This window comes from Myotis nattereri (genome assembly GCF_964212035.1).
Source record: "Myotis nattereri genome assembly, chromosome: 1".
Taxonomy (NCBI): domain Eukaryota; kingdom Metazoa; phylum Chordata; class Mammalia; order Chiroptera; family Vespertilionidae; genus Myotis; species Myotis nattereri.
The window spans coordinates 59,310,879-59,328,753 of NC_138075.1; the positions used below are offsets into that span (position 1 = coordinate 59,310,879).

The 17,875-nt window shown below is 41.2% G+C and overlaps 2 protein-coding genes across 2 annotated transcripts in view; one reads left to right on the forward strand and one right to left on the reverse strand.

Moving 5' to 3' along the window:
- Positions 1 to 11,299, forward strand: part of USP50 (ubiquitin specific peptidase 50) — a gene marked incomplete at its 3' end in the record, with an annotated part of 30,781 nt that extends 19,482 nt beyond the window's left edge. The window contains exon 6 of the mRNA XM_081109059.1: positions 11,114 to 11,299. Within this exon, the coding sequence (XP_080965185.1) occupies positions 11,114 to 11,299 (186 nt within the window). The remainder of the gene's footprint in view (positions 1 to 11,113) is intronic.
- A 1,236-nt stretch (positions 11,300 to 12,535) lies between these two features.
- USP8 (ubiquitin specific peptidase 8) overlaps positions 12,536 to 17,875 on the reverse strand; it is a 67,230-nt gene continuing 61,890 nt past the window's right edge. Inside the window, exons 18-21 of the mRNA XM_081109044.1 lie at positions 16,630 to 16,866; positions 15,771 to 15,913; positions 13,514 to 13,646; positions 12,536 to 13,349 (exon numbers count right to left, since the gene is read on the reverse strand). Of these exons, the coding sequence (XP_080965170.1) occupies positions 13,164 to 13,349; positions 13,514 to 13,646; positions 15,771 to 15,913; positions 16,630 to 16,866 (699 nt within the window). The 3' untranslated portion in view covers positions 12,536 to 13,163. The remainder of the gene's footprint in view (positions 13,350 to 13,513; positions 13,647 to 15,770; positions 15,914 to 16,629; positions 16,867 to 17,875) is intronic.

Sequence of the window (17,875 nt, forward strand, 5' to 3'; positions counted from 1 at the left end):
GAGGCCCGGTGCACAAAAATTTGTGCACTCAGGGGCGTCCCTCAGCCTGGCCTATGCCCTCTTTCAGTCTGGGACCACTTGGAGGATGTCCACCTGCTGGCTTAGGCCCACTCCCTGGGGGATCAGGCCTAAGCTGGCAATCAGACATCCCTCTGGCAGCCCGGCAGCCCTTGGGGGATGTCCATTTACCAGCAGGGAGCAGGCCTAAGCAGTCGGACATCCTTAGTGCTGCTGAGGAGGTGGGAGAGGCTCCCACCACCACCGCTGGGTGCCTGGCCAGTCTGGGTGAGGGGCTGAGGGCCGTTTTCAGGCTGGCTAAGCCTCCTGGTGACGGAAGCTCCCAGCCTTCCCTTTTTTTATTTTTTTTTTATTTTGGGATTTATTTACCTTCTATAATTGAAACTTTGTAGCCTTGAGTGGAGCTCAGAGCCGGCTGTGGTAGGCGGGAAGCTTCGTGTCCTCCATCACTGGGCAACCAAGCCTCCTGCTTGCTCCAGCTCTGTGGCTGCTGGCTGCCATCTTGGTTGGGTTAATTTGCATATAGTCACTCTGATTGGCTGGTGGGCATGGCTTAAGGCAGGGGTCCTCAAACTTTTTAAACGGGGGGCCAGTTCACTGTCCCTCAGACTGTTGGAGGGCCGGACTATAGTTTTAAAAAAAACTATGAACAAATTCCTATGCACACTGCACATATCTTATTTTGAAGTAAAAAAACAAAATGGGAACAAATACAATATTTGTATTTGCATGTGGCCTGCGGGCCGTAGTTTGAGGACCCCTGGCTTAAGGCGTAGCAAAGGCATGGTCAATTTGCATGTTTGTTTTTTATTAGTGCAGATGGTAACAGCATAAAAACAGACACATAGATCAATGGAACAAAATAGCCAAAAAATAAATCCTTGCTTACACAGTTAATAGATGACAAAGGAGGCAAGAATATACAATGGGGAAATGACAGTCTCTTAAAAAGAATTTTTTAATCCTCACCTGAGGATATGCTTATTGATCTTAGAGAGAAGGTAAAGGAGGGAGGGAAGAAGGCGGAGAGGGAGACAGAAAAGGAGAGAGAGAGAAAGAGAAACATCATTGTGAGAGAGAACATCTATTGGTTGCCCCAACTGAGGATTGAACCAGCAACCTTTTGGTATACGGGATGACTGAGCCACACCAGCCAGGGCAACAGTCTTTTTAACAAATGGTGTTGGAAAACTGGATACATGAAAACAAAAACAAAAACTACACCACTTTCTTATGAATAAAAAACTTAAATGTAACACCTGAAACCATAAAACTCCTAGAAGAAAATATAGGTAATAATCTATTTGACATCATATCCCTTCAAGCAAAGGAAACGAAAGCAAAAATAAATGAGACTTCAAACTAAAGAGCTTCTTCACAAAGAAGGAATTCATCAACAAAAGGAAAATGCAACCTACTGAATAAGAGAAGATATTCATAAATGATATATCCAATAAGTAATAGATATCCAAAACATATAAGAAACTTATACAACTCAATATCAAAAAAATAAAAATCTGATCAATCCCACCTTCTCAGCAGCACTAAGGATATCTGACTGCAGCTTAGGTCTGCCCCCTGCTAGTAAGTGGACATCCCCTGAGGGCTGCCAGGTTGACAGAGAGATGTCTGACTAACAGCTTGGGCCCGATCCCCCAGGGAGCAGGCCTAAGCCAGCAGGTGGACATCCTCCAAGGGGTCACAGACTGCAAGAGGGAATAGGCTGGGCTGAGGGACTGCCCCCCCCCCGAGTGCACAAATTTTTGTGCACCGGGCCTCTAGTACTGTTTTATAATAGCTTTGTAGTATAGTTTGAAATCAGGGAGTGTGATACCTCCAACTCTTTTTAAAATGTGTTTTTATTGATTTCAGAGAGAGGAAAGGAAAGGGAAAGAGAGCTAGAAACATCAATGAGAGAATATCATCTATTGGCTGCCTCCTGCACGCCCCCTACTGGAGATCGAGCCTGCAACCAGGACATGTGCCCTGACAGGGAATCAAACCATGACCTCCTGGTTCATGCGTCAATGCTCAACCATTGAGCCACACCAGATGGGCCCTCTAATTATTTTTTTTTCAAGATTGCTCTGGCTATTTGTACTCTATTGTGGTTTCATATAACATTTAGGATTATTTGTCCTAGTTTTGAAAATAATGCCATTAGTATTTTTATAGGAATTGCACTGAATAAATTGCTTTAACTAGTATGTGCATTTTAACACTACTAATTCTTCCAGTCCATTAATACAATATTGCCTTCTATTTACTTGTGTCCTTTTCAGTCTTCTTCGATGTTTTACAGTTGTTAGAGTACAGGTATTTCACCTCCTTTGTTAAATTTATTTTAGTTACATTATTCTTTTTGATGCAGTTGTAAATGGGATTATTTTCTTAATTTCTCTTTCTGATAGTTCATTATCTTTCTATATATAAAACCCTAAGCGACCATTCAACCAATAGCTATGGTGCGCACTGACCACCAGGGGGAAGATGCTCAACACACAGGGATGGAAACATGGAACAGACTGATGAATCTCAGAGGGAGGGGGGTGAGGGGAGGGCTAGAAGAGATTAATCAAAGATCTTATATGCGTACTAGAGGCCCGGTGCATGGATTCATGCACTGGTGGGGTCACTTGGCCTGGCCTGCAGGGATGGGGCCAAAACCGGCAGTCTGACATCCCCCAAGGGGTCCTGGATTGCAAGAGGGCACAGGCCAGGCTGAGGGACTCTAGTCTAGAGGCCAAGCCTCTAGTCTTATGTAACAAAGAGGGGATATGCAAATTGACCGTCATGCTGTAATGGTCAAGATGGCTGTGCCCACAGCAGAGGCAGAGATTCCATAACACAAGATGGCTGCACCCACAGCGGAGACTGAGTTCCCATAACGAGCTTTAACAAGCAATCAGCAGGGACCTGAGGCTGCACCCTCCTCCCCCACCTGGTGGGGCTTGACAGGGGACCTCAGGCCACACCTCTCGCCCTGGTGCCAGGCTGGGGGACCTCAGGTTGCGCCGCCTGCCCGGCAGGATTTGATGGGAGACCTCAGGCCGCATCCCCCACTCAGTGGAGCTTGACTGGGGGCCTCAGGCCACACCCCCCGCCCCGGTGCCAGGCTGGGGGACCTCAGGGTGCACTCCCCGCCTGGCGGGGCTTGACGGGGGACCTCAGGCCGTGCCCCCACCCCAGCGCCAGGCCAGAGGACCTGAGGCTGTGCCCCCCCACCTGGCGGACCTTGGGCCATGCCCCCTGGCCTGGGCCAGGGGACCTCAAGGCCACGGCCCCCGCCCCAGCAGGGCTTCATGGGGGTGGGGCTGGCTGGGTCTGGATCTAGCCCAGCCGGCCAGGTCTGAGTCTCACGTGATTTTGAGGCGCATGTGGGTGGGTGGGGACTTGACTCTGGTTCCTGTGGCATGCCCCAGACTCTAACAGAAGGAAGATTTTCATATACATTTTACTAATTTTCTTTCATCTCTGACACTTCTATTGTAGAGAAAGGGCAAATAGCAATATTAAAATATTTTCTCTAATTAATTCCCTTTTAAAGTGCGCAAATTTTGTGCACCAGGTCACTAATTAGAATATAAAAATGCAACTGATTTCTGAATATTAATTTTGTATCCTCATACTTTGCTGAATTCACTTACTTTGATAGTTTCTTGGTGGAATCTTTATGGTTCTCTATATAGCATCATGGCATCTTCAAATAATGATAGTTTTACTTTTTCCTTTCCAATTCAGATGCCTTTTATTTCCTTTTTAAAAAAATATATTTTTATTTATTTCAGAGAGGGAGAGAAAAACATCAAAGATTAGGGAGAATCATTGGTCAACTGCCTCCTGCATGACCCCTAGTGGGGATCGAGCCTGCTACCTGGGCATGTGCCCTTGACAGAAACCAAAGCTGGTACCCTTCAGTCCATAGGTCGACACTCTATCCACTGAGTCAAACCAGCTAGGGCCCTTATTTCTTTTTCTCATCTGATTGCCATGGCTGGGACTTCCAATACTATGTTGAATAATAGAGGTGAAAGTGAACATCTTTGCCTTGTTCCTGGTCTTAAAGGAAAAGGTCTAAGCTTTTCATCATTGAGCATGATGTTAGCTGTGGGTTTGTCATATATGGCCTTTATTATGCTGAAGTACTATATCCCATTAAGAGTTTTTATCATAAATCAATTTTAGATTTTGGAAAATGCTTTTTCTGCATCTATTGATTTGATCATATGACTTTTATCCTTCATTTTGTTTATGTAGTGTGTCACGTTATTTGATTTGCACATACTGAACCAGCCTTGTATCCTGGAAATAAATCTCATTTGATTATGAAGTATGATTTTTTGTTGTTTATCCTCACCTGAGGATATTTTCTCCATTGCTCTTCAGAGAGTGAAAGGGAGGAGGGGGGGAGGGAGAGAGAGAAACATCAATGTGTTGCTCTAACCACGGAGAACACAGGCCAGAGCATGATGTAAAGTATTGCAGAATCCAGTTTCCTGATATTTTGTTGAGGATTTTTGCATGTTCATCAGGGATATTGGCTTATAATTTTATTATTTTTGTGTGTGTGGTGTCTTTGTGATTACCATGTGTTTCCTATACCAAGCTATGTTTATAGCAGTATATTTTAAGATGATGGTTGCTTAATTTCAGGCACATTCTAAAATTACTACGATTTTTATTCACTCCCCCATATTTATGTTATTGCTTTTTTTTTTTACCTCTTGTGTATCCTTTATTGTTGTAATTGTACATGATAGTCCTTTTTCTTTTACCTTTTATGCTAGCTATATAGTTGGCTAATCCACTGCTTTTATAATGTTTGCCCTTGTCAATGAGTTTTTCTTTCCTGTGTTTTGTTATTCATATTTTTTATCGTTTCTTCTTTAAAAAGTCGCTTTAACATTATTCCTTCAAATAGGTTTTCAATCCTTTGCTGTCTTCTTCTGGTACCACTATGATGCCAATGTTGGTATACTTAATGTTGTCCCAGAGGTTTCTTAAACTCTTCTCATTTTTTCCCCCCCAAATTAAATACTTTTTAATAGAAAAATATCGTCCCAGATGTGTGATTTTCTATCAAGCATAAGCCTCATGCAAAATTCCCTCTTAGGAATATGAGCTATGGTTTTTTGTTTTTGTTTTTCTATTTGTTTTAATTGTCTAAAGTTTTACATGTTTTCTTTTTTCCCAATTGACCCTTCCACCCACCGGCCATTCCCACCCTGGGCAAGTCCCCACTGCCCCAGGGTCTGTGTCCAAGTCTTTTGGTTCCCCCCACCTGCCCCAATTTGTCTCTGGATCATTCATTTTTTTCCTTACCCGAGGATATTTTTCCATTGATTTTTAGAGAGAGTGGGAGAGAAAGATAAAGACAGAGAGAAATATTGATGTGAGAGAAACGTATCAACTGGTTGCCTCCTGCATGAGTCCCTGCCAGGGCCCAGGCTGGGGAGGAGCCTGCAACCAGGGTATGTGCCCTTGACCGGAATCTAACTTAGGACCCTTCTGTCAGCAGGTTGAAGCTCTATCCACTGAGCTAAACTGTTCTCACTTTTTTTTTTTTATAAAGTATATCTTTATTGATTTCAGAGAGGGAGGGAGAGGGAGAGGGAGAGGGATTGAGGGAATCATCGATCTGTTGCCTCCTGTATGCCCCAAACTGAGGATCAAGCCTGCAACCTGGGCATGTGCCCTGACCGAGAATCAAACTGTGACCTCCTGGTTCATAGGTTGATACTCAACCACTGAGCCACGCTGGCTGGGTATAAACTGTTCTCACTTTTTAAAATTCTTTGCATTTTGCTCTTCCAGTTGGGTGTTGTCTGCTTTGTCTGCCAGATGAGTGAATCAGTCCTTTGCTTGCCCTGCTGTTGACTCCCTCTAATGGATTCTTCATTGCAGTTATTGTATTTATTTCTGACTGGTTCTTTTTCATGGCTCCTGTCTCTCTTTAAGTTCTCACTAAGTTCATCTATTTTTCCTGTGAGTTCATTGAGCATCCATCTAACCAGTGTTTTGAACTCTGTATCTGGTAGATTGTCTCCATTTTGTTCTTTTTCTGGAGGTTTTTTTTTTCTTTTTTTCTCCTGTTATTTTATTATTTTTTTTAAATATATTTTATTGATTTTTTACAGAGAGGAAGGGAGAGAGATAGAAACATTGATGAGAGAGAAACATCGATCAGCGGCCTCCTGCACATCTCCTACTGGGGATGTGCCCGCAACCCAGGTACATGCCCTTGACCGGAATCGAACCTGGGACCTTTCAGTCCGCAGGCCTACACTCTATACACTGAGCCAAACCGGTTTCGGCTCTCCTGTTATTTTATTTGGTACATTTGTCTCATTTTAGCTCCCTCTCTGTATTTGTTTTTATGTATTAGGTGGAGCTGTTATGTCACTCAGTCTTGGCAGAGTGGCCTTAGGTATTTGGTGTCCTGTGAGGCCCAGTGGCTGTCTCCCAGTTCACCCGAGCTGGGTGCTCCAGGGGTATCCCTTGTGTGAGTTGTCTGTGTCCTGTTGTAGTTGAGCTCTTATTGCTGTTGGCACATCAGGCTGACTGGCTGTGAGGGCTGGCCATGAGGTGAGCAGACAAGCTGTTGTGTGGGGGATGACTCCATGGAACAGAAGTTGCTTTAGTGGGGCTGCGGTGCCAGCCAAATCCACCCTTAGGTGTGTCATTTGTGGAGCTGGTTAGTTGGTACTCTGGTGTGGTTTGAAGCCTCTTTGGAGGGGCTCCAGTGCAGGCCATTTTCAGCCACCGTTTGTGCCTAGCTTGGGGCTGCTTGGTGGGAGCTACATTTGGTCGTCTCTTGTGCTGGACTTGGGGGTGCTTAGGAGAGGCTGCACTGCAAACCAAGGCCTGCTGCCACGAGTGCTGGGCTTGGGACACTGGGTGGGCACCACAATGGGAACTGAGGCTAGCTGTCACATGTGCCAAACTTGTAGGCACTTGGTCGAAGCTACATTTCAAGTCAATACTGGCCATATCTTATGCCAGGCTTGGGGCCACCCGAAGTGAATTGTAATGGAAGTTGAGACTGGTCATTGCTTGTGCTGGAATTTAGCCACTTAGCAAGAGGTACAGGACACACTGAGGCCATCCACTGCTTGCTTAGGGTTTATGGACCTTTGAGAGAGTTTAGGAAAGTCTGCAGTGTGAGCCCAGACAGGCTGTTTGTGTGGAGAAGCTGCGTAAAACAGATCAGGCTGGCACACAATTTGGATGGGGTGGGATCTCAGGAAATCACCAGGGTGGGGCAAACAGTATTAGCCAGGTGGGTGGAGAACAAAGATTTCACACTTGCCTGTGAAATCTGGGTGGGATCAACAAAGGAGAAATGGCACCTGCTGGCCTGAATGTCTCTGGAGAAAGCCGTCCTGACCCTTGCCCCTCCAGCCCTGGCTCTGAAGCTAGGCAATTCGGTTCCTTCCTGTATGTCCCTGGCCTTTTCGAGTTGTCTCCCCACACTGGAGCAAAGAGCTAGTGAGTCTGTGAGGTAGCAAATCCATGCATGGCCCTTCAAGAGGAATGTTGGGACTCCAGAAGCCCGTCTCCTCAGATGCATTCCCCACTGGTCTGCAGTCAGATGTTATGGGGACTCCTCGTCCTGGCATGATGCTGTGGGTTTGGGAGCCTGGTGTGGGGCTGGGACCCCTCCTCAGGGGGGACTTTCACAGACTGGTATGAGGGGTGACGACACACTCTGGGTGTGAGACCTGCCTGTTCTGTGTCATCACCCCTCCTTCCAGTCTTAACATAGCTTCTTTATATCCTTCATAATGGGAATACTGTTCAGCTAGTCTTCAGGGTTTACATACTCCACCATCTTGAATGAAGTCCAACCTATGTCTTCTGATTGTAGCACTTAGTCCATTCACTTTTATTGATAGGTGTGTACTTATTAACATTTCATTATTTTTTTCATGGTCGTTTTTGCTGTTCCCTGTCACTTTCTTCTTCTCTTGATCTTTTTCCTTTTGATTTGCTGGGTTTTTTTAAACATTTTTTTTTGGTTCCTTTTTCTTTATTTTCTTGGGTATTTTTTGCAGGTTTTTGGTTGTGGTAACAATGAAGTTCACATATATATCCATCTATATCTATACCAGTCTACTGTTAAGTTCAAATGTATTCTTAAAGCACTACATCTTTACTTCCCCTTCACACTTTATATTGCTGACATAAAGTTTTATATCATGTTTTGTATATCCCCTACTTATTAATTTTGATACTTTTGTTTAACTTCCATAATAGTCTTTTAAGTGGTTGATTCACTGTTTGTTATATATTTGCTTTAACAGTGAGATTTTTTTTCCTGTATTTTCTTTTTTTATCATTATTTTTTATTTTTTCCATTACAGTGGACATACAATATTGTATTAGTTTCAGGTGTACACCCTAGCTCCACACTGTCTCTGGATGGGGCATCCCTATGTGCTCATGCAGCAGGGCACCCTATCTCTGCAGTTTCTCTGGAGGGGACAGCTCTGCACGCAGGTCCTGCAGCACTGCTACTTCTGCACTCTTTCTGGTGGAGTCCTGTGCATGCACTATGGCACTTCGCTTTTGCTGCTGGAGTGGCTGGGGAGGCATTATAGCAGCATCGCAGGTCAACCAGAGCACCTCGTTAGAACTCGCATCCTCTATCCAAGCACTGGGGAAACGTAAACAATGGCACTCACTGTTTCTCTGGTTCTGTAGAGCTCTTGCAGTTCCCTTACCTTCTCTTTGTGTTCTCTCCCTTTTTAAAAATCGACTTTCAGAGAGTGGAAAGGAGTGGGGAGGGGCGAGACACACACATCATTTGGTTGTCTCCTGCATGCACCCTGCAATTCTTCAGTGCACAGGCTGACGCTCTAACCACTGAGCACATGGGCTGGGGCTCTGCGTTCTTTCTGCCTGGCACCCCCAAAATACTTGTTACATTAGATTTACTGTTTTCTGTGGTAATAAATTCCTAGGAATGACTTTTATTCTCTGCCCCATACCATAAGCTAAGCTAAGCTTTAAAGGATGGGATTTTTATTGAGGATGAATCTCTTTTTAAGAGTTCTTGCTAGGTGTGTGGACCTCAATCCAATTCCTCACGTTGCTAGGACCTAAGAGTTTACCTCCTGTCCTTGTGTGACCTATAAAACTGAAGCACCTTGGTTACAGAGACCAGGAATTATCTTTACTCTGAGGCAGTCACAGCATCAGCCACACATCATGCTACTCTTTTATTTCCTTTGGTTCTGGCCCCTGGGGTTTTTCCCCTTGAAAAACATTCTTTAAAGTCAGCCATATAGTTCAAACGATATTTATCATGTTTTATCCAGCATTCCTTACAATTTTATAACTAAGGCTCTCAGGCTACCTAATTATCTCCTTTACCTGCTGGAAATGGAAGTCTAGAAAAATATTTGACTGTCTTCTATGTCATTTTTCTTTTTTACATTAAGTCATCAAAACTGAACATAATACTCTAGTTCTGTACTAATCATTTCAGAACATTACTTCAATATTTGTGCACTACTTATCCACCAGATGTTTTGTTTTTCTCAAATTACATCACACTATTTTGGGCACCATTTTATAAATAAGGAAACTGAAGCATGGCAGTTTAAGGTCACATGGCAAAGACCAAGACTAGACCTTTTGTAAGCTTGGAATATTTCTCTAATATGTCAAGGGAGAGAAGATAAAGGTCTATGGGAACATTTAGTAAGTACGTCCTACATGCTACCTCTATGAGATACCTGACAACAGCTGTATAAGACAAGGCAGGTCTTATTACCCCATTTTAATAGATGGGGAAGTAAAGCTCAGAAAGGTTAAATAACTTCCTTAAGGTCCTTTCTTAGTGTTAGAGCTAAATTCAGTCAGAATTGACTACAAAAAACCATTTTCTTCCTTCAACACCAGGAATCAGCAACTGTAAAAGGCCAGTAAATATTTTAGGCTTTGCAGGCCACATGGTCTCTCTTGCAACTATTTTACTGTTGTAGTGTAAAAGCAACCAGTGAAAAACAAAAGAATAAGCATGGCTCTGTTCCCATAAAACTTTATGTAAGAACACGGAAATCTGAATTTCATATAATATTCACATAACAAAATATTATGCTTTTGATTTTTTTCAACCATATCTATATTATAAAAGGCCCGTGGCCCTAACGCCGTATTGACCAAAGACCGACGTGGGTGGGCGGGGCTGCGAGCATGGCGAGGTCGAGGTCGTGTGATTTTGCGCACTGGGCTTCCAGTACAAATATAAGGTACATTCTTCACAGGCCATACAAAAACAGGCAGCGGCTGGATTTGGCCCATGGCAAATGGTTTGTCACCCTAGCTCCACGCTATACCACCTTCTGAGAAATGAAATTATCTAATGTCTTTATTTCAAATATTCCTTTACGGGGTTAGCAGAGATAAGGGAAAAAGAGAATGGAACAGGTTTTTTGGGGGCCCTCAGTGATTGAGGGGATTGTTGCTGCACAACCTCCTCACACTGTACAGTGGCAATATGCAGTGTGGAAATGTCTTGGTCCAATATTAAATGTCTTTTTTCACTATAAGCTCATTTAGGAAAGATGACTATCTTTTTACTTTTAAATTTTCCTTTAATGTTTAATAGTCTATTGTACAGTTAAGTGCCCAGCAGGTATTAACTGATAAAATATTAGTCAAGTATTATGCTATTTAATTCACAGATTCTGTTGAGTAGTCAATGGGTACAATATATAAGTAGTTCAATTAAATGAAAAACATTATAAACCCTGGCTGGATAGCTGAGTTGGTTAGTGTGTGGTCCCAATATACCTAGGTTTCAGGTTCAATCCCTGGTCAGAGTACATACAAGAATCAACTAATGAATGCCAAAATAAGTGGAACACACTGATGTCTCTCTCAAAACAAATAAAAAATTATTCAAAAAAAGAAAAAAACAATATAGAAGTCAGATTATATGTTTGGTTCAACTGAACACAATTATCATTTTCTTTTAATTTAGTAAAAGGGACAATTATGAAAAAGATTTCTTGGCCCTACCTTTTTTGACTCAATAGTTGGAGTATTTGCATGTAAATACTAAGTCTGACATTCCTTCCTCCCCTAGAACCACTTTGGTGATCTGGACAGTGGCCATTACACTGCTTTCTGCAAGAACTCAGTGACCCAAGCGTGGTTTAGCTTTGACGACACACGAGTCAGTGAGATTCCAGATACTTCAGTTCAAACTGCTACAGCATATCTCCTGTTCTACAGCTGCCAGCCCTTTTCTATACCTATAGAAAAATGCTAGGAAAATGGTGTTTCCTGAAAGTTGCAAAACAAGCAATCAGAAACTGGTACTTAAGTTTTGCCTTATTAAATTCTTGTAACTTACTTGCATCACTGACATTTTTCTTTCTGGTGTATTATTATACAACCTTATATAAGATACTAGAGGCCCAGTGCCCTAAGCCTGGTCTGCCCCGTCTCGGTTTGGGAGCCCTCAGGGGATGTCCTACTGCTGGCTTAGGCCCTCTCCACACTCTGGCCTCTCTCTGTGGGAGGCAACCGGGCTGGTCAGGGGAAGGTGCCACCCTCATCACCCTGCCGCTGCCTCCAGCCTCCCTCTGCAGGAGGCGACCGGGCTGATCAGGAGTAGGCGCTGCCCCCATCACCCCACTGCTGCCGGCCACTACGGCTGCCTGCCCTCGGCCCTTGCAGCTGCCGCAGCTTTGTCCGGAAGTACATTTGGCTGTCTGGTCTAATTAGCATATTATGCTTTTATTATTACAGATGTCTATAGCCAAGAAAATGGGTCCTGGCATATTGAAAATAATGCAATGCTAATGGATTGGGGGCCTTTTAAGCACTGCAGATTATGCAGTGAGTTCAGGCTTTAAAATTCAATGTTTATTAGGGTGGATTTTTATCATAAAACATCTGATAATTTGATGTATATTTCCAACAAATTATTTTCCAAAAATATTTAATAAAACAAAACTTTTGTGCTAGTGGCTCTGTGTGCTTAAGAATGTGATTGGAAAATATTTAATTCATCAGATAATTTACCAAAAAACTATGTCTCTTAGACTAATGAGTCCCTGAGGTAAATGATAAATTCTAAGCTCCTCTATTCCTTTTAATACATCACTCTGTAAAGATGTGGGGTTCATAATACAGTTCACATTGCAGTAATATGTGATTCCTATTCCTTTTTATCTCAATTCTAAGAATTCTACTACTCTTGAGAGAATGAGTCTGGGTGTTATATCTTGTGACTCCCAAATCTGAGACCCCTAAGTGCTAGATGCAGTTCTGGGTCAAGTTGAAAAATGAGTGGAATTGAATCCTGATGCTAACAAGGTAAGTGAACTGAATTTTAGGTCAGTGTAGTGTAACAAAGAGTGTGTGTGTATAAAATCTATAGTTCTACTGTCCTATACTTGATAATATAAACTTAAAGACAGAACACTTACAAGGTTTTTAATTATTTTTTTCATTAAGATTTTAATATAGGTGTAAATGAAAATTCTCATTTTTAAAAAAATTAGAGAAAAGTTTCCATTTATTTCTTTAGAATAAAGATTTAGTGCACAAATACAGCCCAAAGCCAAAAGAAAAATAGCTTTGCCCTGTCATTTCCCTAAGAAAGCACTGCAGTTACTCAGAATAGGCCAAAAGAAAAAAAGCAATCCCTGGAGTTCTAGATTTCACGGAAGGACCACATGATACTATGTACATCGATTTGATGTGCAAGTGTGCAATAAATATATACACATACATTCCTATCTGCTTCATATCATTCTAGAATATTCATAGATCAAGCTGAGGTTTAGAAATGTGAAAAGGCCATAACAGTGAAAATGAAAACAACGGATACACAGTTTTTAGACCAGTAGAATAATAATGCATAGCTACTTATTTTAACTTTGGAACTAAAAAAGTTATTATGATGTCAATGATACCTCTAAGGAATGCTTACTGCAATACTTGTTAAATGTTATTGGTCGGTTTTTTAATAATAGCACTGACCTGGATATATGGTATTAGTAACACAGCTCTCATGGTCTTACAATTCCTCTAAATGCCACGTAGAGCGAGCCAGGATCTTTACAAGCATTTCCAGAGTTGTGTTGCTCAGCCTTCTAAAAGGTAACTAGCTTACAACCTACTACTTATGTGGCTATATCGGTTGCTCGTGGTCCCAAGGAAGTATAAAAGAGGATATAAGCTGCTGAAGATTTCACAGAAGAAACGGAGATATCGGAAACTTCATGATCATCAAATTTAAACCACCGCTGTCTTGCTGCATTTTTGCAATAGGCAGTGTAGTGGCCTCCATCCAGCCCACCGTAGTGATTCTGTGCCAAATAAACGAGAAAATAAATTCAAACGGAGTTATTTAAAATAGGTCAATAATTTCAAAGCTTTATTTTGTTACTTTCCTACAAGATAAGAAACCATTTGAAACATTATTTTTAGTTTGCTCTGAAAGAAAAGGTATTTAATTCAATGATATACTTACTGAAACAGAAAACAAGTTATATTTCTTCAAATTGTTCTTTGGACCAATAACATACTGTGACAAGTCAAGATTTTCTAATGGAAAGTCCACAGATGTCTGTAATTTTTGCTTCCACCTGCCATCATAGGAAAAACTGCAAAGCCAAACATTACAGCAATTATATGACAGAGGAAAGACATAAGAATGAACCCTAATTCATTTTAACAATCTAACCAGGACCACAAAACCCATTTCAATCACAAACTCCGCATTTTAGTAGTGGGGGGCCCTATTAAAGACATTTGGTTTCACCCTAACTGGTTTGGCTCAGTGGATACAGCATCAGTCTGCAGACTCAAAGGTCCCAGGTTCGATTTTGGTCAAGGGCATGTACCTTGGTTGCAGGTACATTCCCAGTAGTGGGTGTGCAGGAGGCAGCTGACCGATGTTTCTCTCTCATCGATGTTTCTAACTCTCTATCCCTCTCTCTTCCTCTCTGTAAAAAATTGATAAAATATATATTTTGAAAAAGACATTTGGTTTCACTGCATTTTACAAGTGAGGAAACCTAGGCACATAGATATCAAATGGCTTGCCCAAGGTCAAACAGCTAGAGTGGCAGAAATAGGGCCACACCTTGGTCCCTTGATCCCTAGGCTAGCTAGGATGGTTAGATGCATCCTCTATAGAGGTAACAGTTCTGAAAAGCCCCACTTGTAATGCTAATCTCTACCAAAGTACTGAGGAAACACTGCAGAGAGCTACTCTCAATTGAAGCTTCCCCTTTTGGAGAAACTAGAGCTGGAGACTGCAAGCATGTAGACTAGTGACTGAAATAATGCCATTGCATTATCTGGCATATTGTGCTCCTTTAAATATCAAAATTCGGGTATTTTGGTTGGCGTAATATGATTACTTCAGAATCATTTCTAAAAAACCTGAATTCTGAACCATTTATATTCTTAGATATTCTCCAAGAGTAATACAAAGCATTAAAAATTTTAACAGAACAAGTGTGTGATTATTTGTGTAGTGTTTATCTCCAGTCCTCAAGAATTAGAAAAGGATAATTGATCTTATCAATTTTGTTAGGAAATTTACACAAGATGAATTTGAACATGTCAATGTTAAAATATAAGAATCTCCAATAATACAAAATATAAAACAAAAATCATAGCCCAGTCGGGAGTGGCTCTGTGGTTGAGCACTGACTTATGAACCTGAAGGTTGTGGGCTCAATCCCCAGTAAGGGGTGTGTAGGAGGCAGCTGATAAATGATTCTCTCTCGTCACTGATATTTCTATCTCTCTCCCTTCCTCTCTGAAATCAATAAAAAAAATATAATTTTAAAAAGTAGGCAATGGATCCTCTCTGAAATGAAGAAAAATATTTAAAAAATAGTTCTCAATAAAAAGATGAAATTTCTTTTAAAAAGTTTTTCAAAAAAATGACTCAAAGTTACCACTCCACAGATGGAATACATAAAGACAAAAGAATTGGAGCAGAAGACTGGAGACATATTTTACAGCTCTTTCCCATTATTCCTTCTACTGCTACAGGCCAGATCTTTTTCACTGGCTGGAAAAACCTGGACAAAACTATGTCTGCACTCAACAATGTCACCTTAAAATGACACTTTAAAAATATCATTTCATTTTCAGTACAAGATTAAATCGCTTTATGTTTAGTTTATTGTTTGATAAATTTTTTAAAATATATATTTTATTGATTTTTTACAGAGAGGAAGGGAAAGGGATAGAGAGTTAGAAACATCGATGAGAGAGAAACATCGATCAGCTGTTTCCTGCACACCTCCTTCTGGGGATGTGCCTGCAACCAAGGTACATGCCCCCACCCGAATCGAACCTGGGACCCTTCAGTTCACAGGCCTACGTTCCATCCACTGAGCCAAACCGGTTAGGGCTGAATGATAAATTTTATCTGCTAAAATGTTATACTAAATAACATATTAATACATTTTCACTTATGTTTTGTAATGGTTTAAAATTTTTATATCTGAAATGCAATAATTTAGTTTCACTGATGTTTTAAAGACAGAATTACATGAAACAGTGAGTGGTGGTATCATTTTGCTCTGTTACTGCAAATACTAAGGTGAACCAGAGTCTCATCATTTTGCCTTATTCCCCTGGAGATACCCTAACCAGAGAAATCTTCCTTGGTGATGCATCCTTAGCAGGCAATACCACAAAGTGACTTAGAATAAAGGATTTAGAATTCCTTTATCTAAACAGGTAGAAAATATTGTGCCCTTTACCGTTTCAGATGTACTAAAAGCACAGGTGGTAACTTCCAGATTTCTATCTTTTTTAGAGAATCCCTTCGAGCTCTGCAATGACTGCAGTAAAACCTGTTATTATCTGTGAGTTTTTCTTCTTTGGAAAATAACCTAAGGCAATCCTGGAGGGCAAAAAGAAGTAGTAGATACTAATTAATTCATTTCTTTAACACAATGTCATTGAGCATCTATTCAGTAATTTACTCTGCCTAGATGAAGGGTACAATAGTAAACTAGAACAAAATAGTTCCTGCTCTCACAAAGTTATGATCTGGTGAAAAGTGCAGACCAGAGAGCCTTCACTGACACCACAGAGTGGCGAGTGCTGCCTGTGGTGACCAGAAGAGGTACTGCATCTCCTGAGAGCATACTTCTGGGGGCTCAGGGAAGTCTTACTGGAAGAAATGACATCCTCAAAGAAGCTAACATGAGAGATCAACAAGCAACCTAAATCACATTGCTGTTGTATGGAAAACAGGATGTTTATTTGATATCCCCATGTAAAGCAAATTCTTATAAAAAGAAGACCTAAACTAAAGTCAACATAATTTTCCATAATTTTAAATTAACTTTAAAATACAAACTTAAAAAAACAAAAACCCACCTATTATTTATCAGCTCTGAAAGAATATTTAATAAGAAAATAGATCTGTAAAACAAAAGAATTCTTTCCTGGGGAAATTTTTTTCTAATCCACATAAAACAATTTATGTGTTAGTTTTACCTATGTTTATAGGGGTAAAAAAACAGACATAAGTGACTGAATAAAGTATCTCTTTATATGCACACAAACAGTGATTTTATTCAGTAAATCCTTTTCTCTCAATAATCAACTTACCTGTAATGTACATTTACTAGTGGATGCTAGGGGTAGAGACAAGTACATGAAGGCCTCAAATGTCCTAGACTTTCTGTGACAGGTGAGGCACTGTACTGTGGATTTGAACTGACCCTGGAAAAGTGCTACAATAATGGATTCATTGAGCTGCTTGTGTTTCTGCCAAGCATGTTCTGCTGCTTTAAAGTCATCAAGATGATCATTATTTTCTTCTTTATGTCGCTTCCGATTATCAGCCTGGAAATAAGATTATTTAAACTCTATATTAATATCTTAATGTCAGCATGGAAATATAAAATTGACAGAAATGTATTAAAGACAAACACTTCGCGGAGTTTGAAATACTTCTGATTCTTTTCATAAAGGAGTTCTAATCTCATTAAGCACTACAAAAAAATTCTAGCCAAAAACCCCACTTTATCAGAAGAGTGTGACTTGTTGGAAGTGATTAATACATTTTTATTTAAAAAGCTGAAAAGTCTGATTTTAGAAACAGAAAACATGCTACATGTAGCTGGGAGTTTGGGCTACAACTAGACATGTTATTGTGCTGTCCTAGTCTCAGGGATGCGCGCACACACATATACACTCTAGAGGCCCAGTGCACGAAACTCATGCACTGACAGGGTCCCTAGCAGCTACTGGCCAGGTACTCCCTCCCTTCCCCCAGCCACCTGCCAGCACCAGGGCTTCCCTCCCTTCCCATGGTCATCTGCTGCTGCCAGCCAGGGCCTCCCTCCCTTTCCCTGGCTGGGCCGCCCTCTGGTCAACTCCCGGAAGAACTCTGGTCAAGGGGATAATTTGCCTACTATGCTTTTATTATATAGGATATTCATATCCTCTCACACATATACAGAAGATACATACACACACACACACACACACACTATATTTATGTTTATGTATATAAAAGTGTGTGTATAGGTATGTATGGGGGACAGCTTGGTGCTAAAAGGAAACCATAGTGTTTAAACAGATTGGTCACTTATGTAGAGATATGCCACAATAATCATCGTTGACATGAATCATTTGTGGTTATGTGGAATACTTATTTTAGAAAAGTATAACCCTATCTAATAATAGAGAAACATGGTAATTAACCGTAACTTTGCTACCCTTCCCATTGGATAATCAGGGCGATATGCAAATTAACTGCCAACCAAGATGGCAGCCGGCAGCCAGGCAGCTTAAGTGAACAGGAGGCTTGCTTGCTCCAGTGATGGAGGAAGCCAAGGTTCCCCGCCTG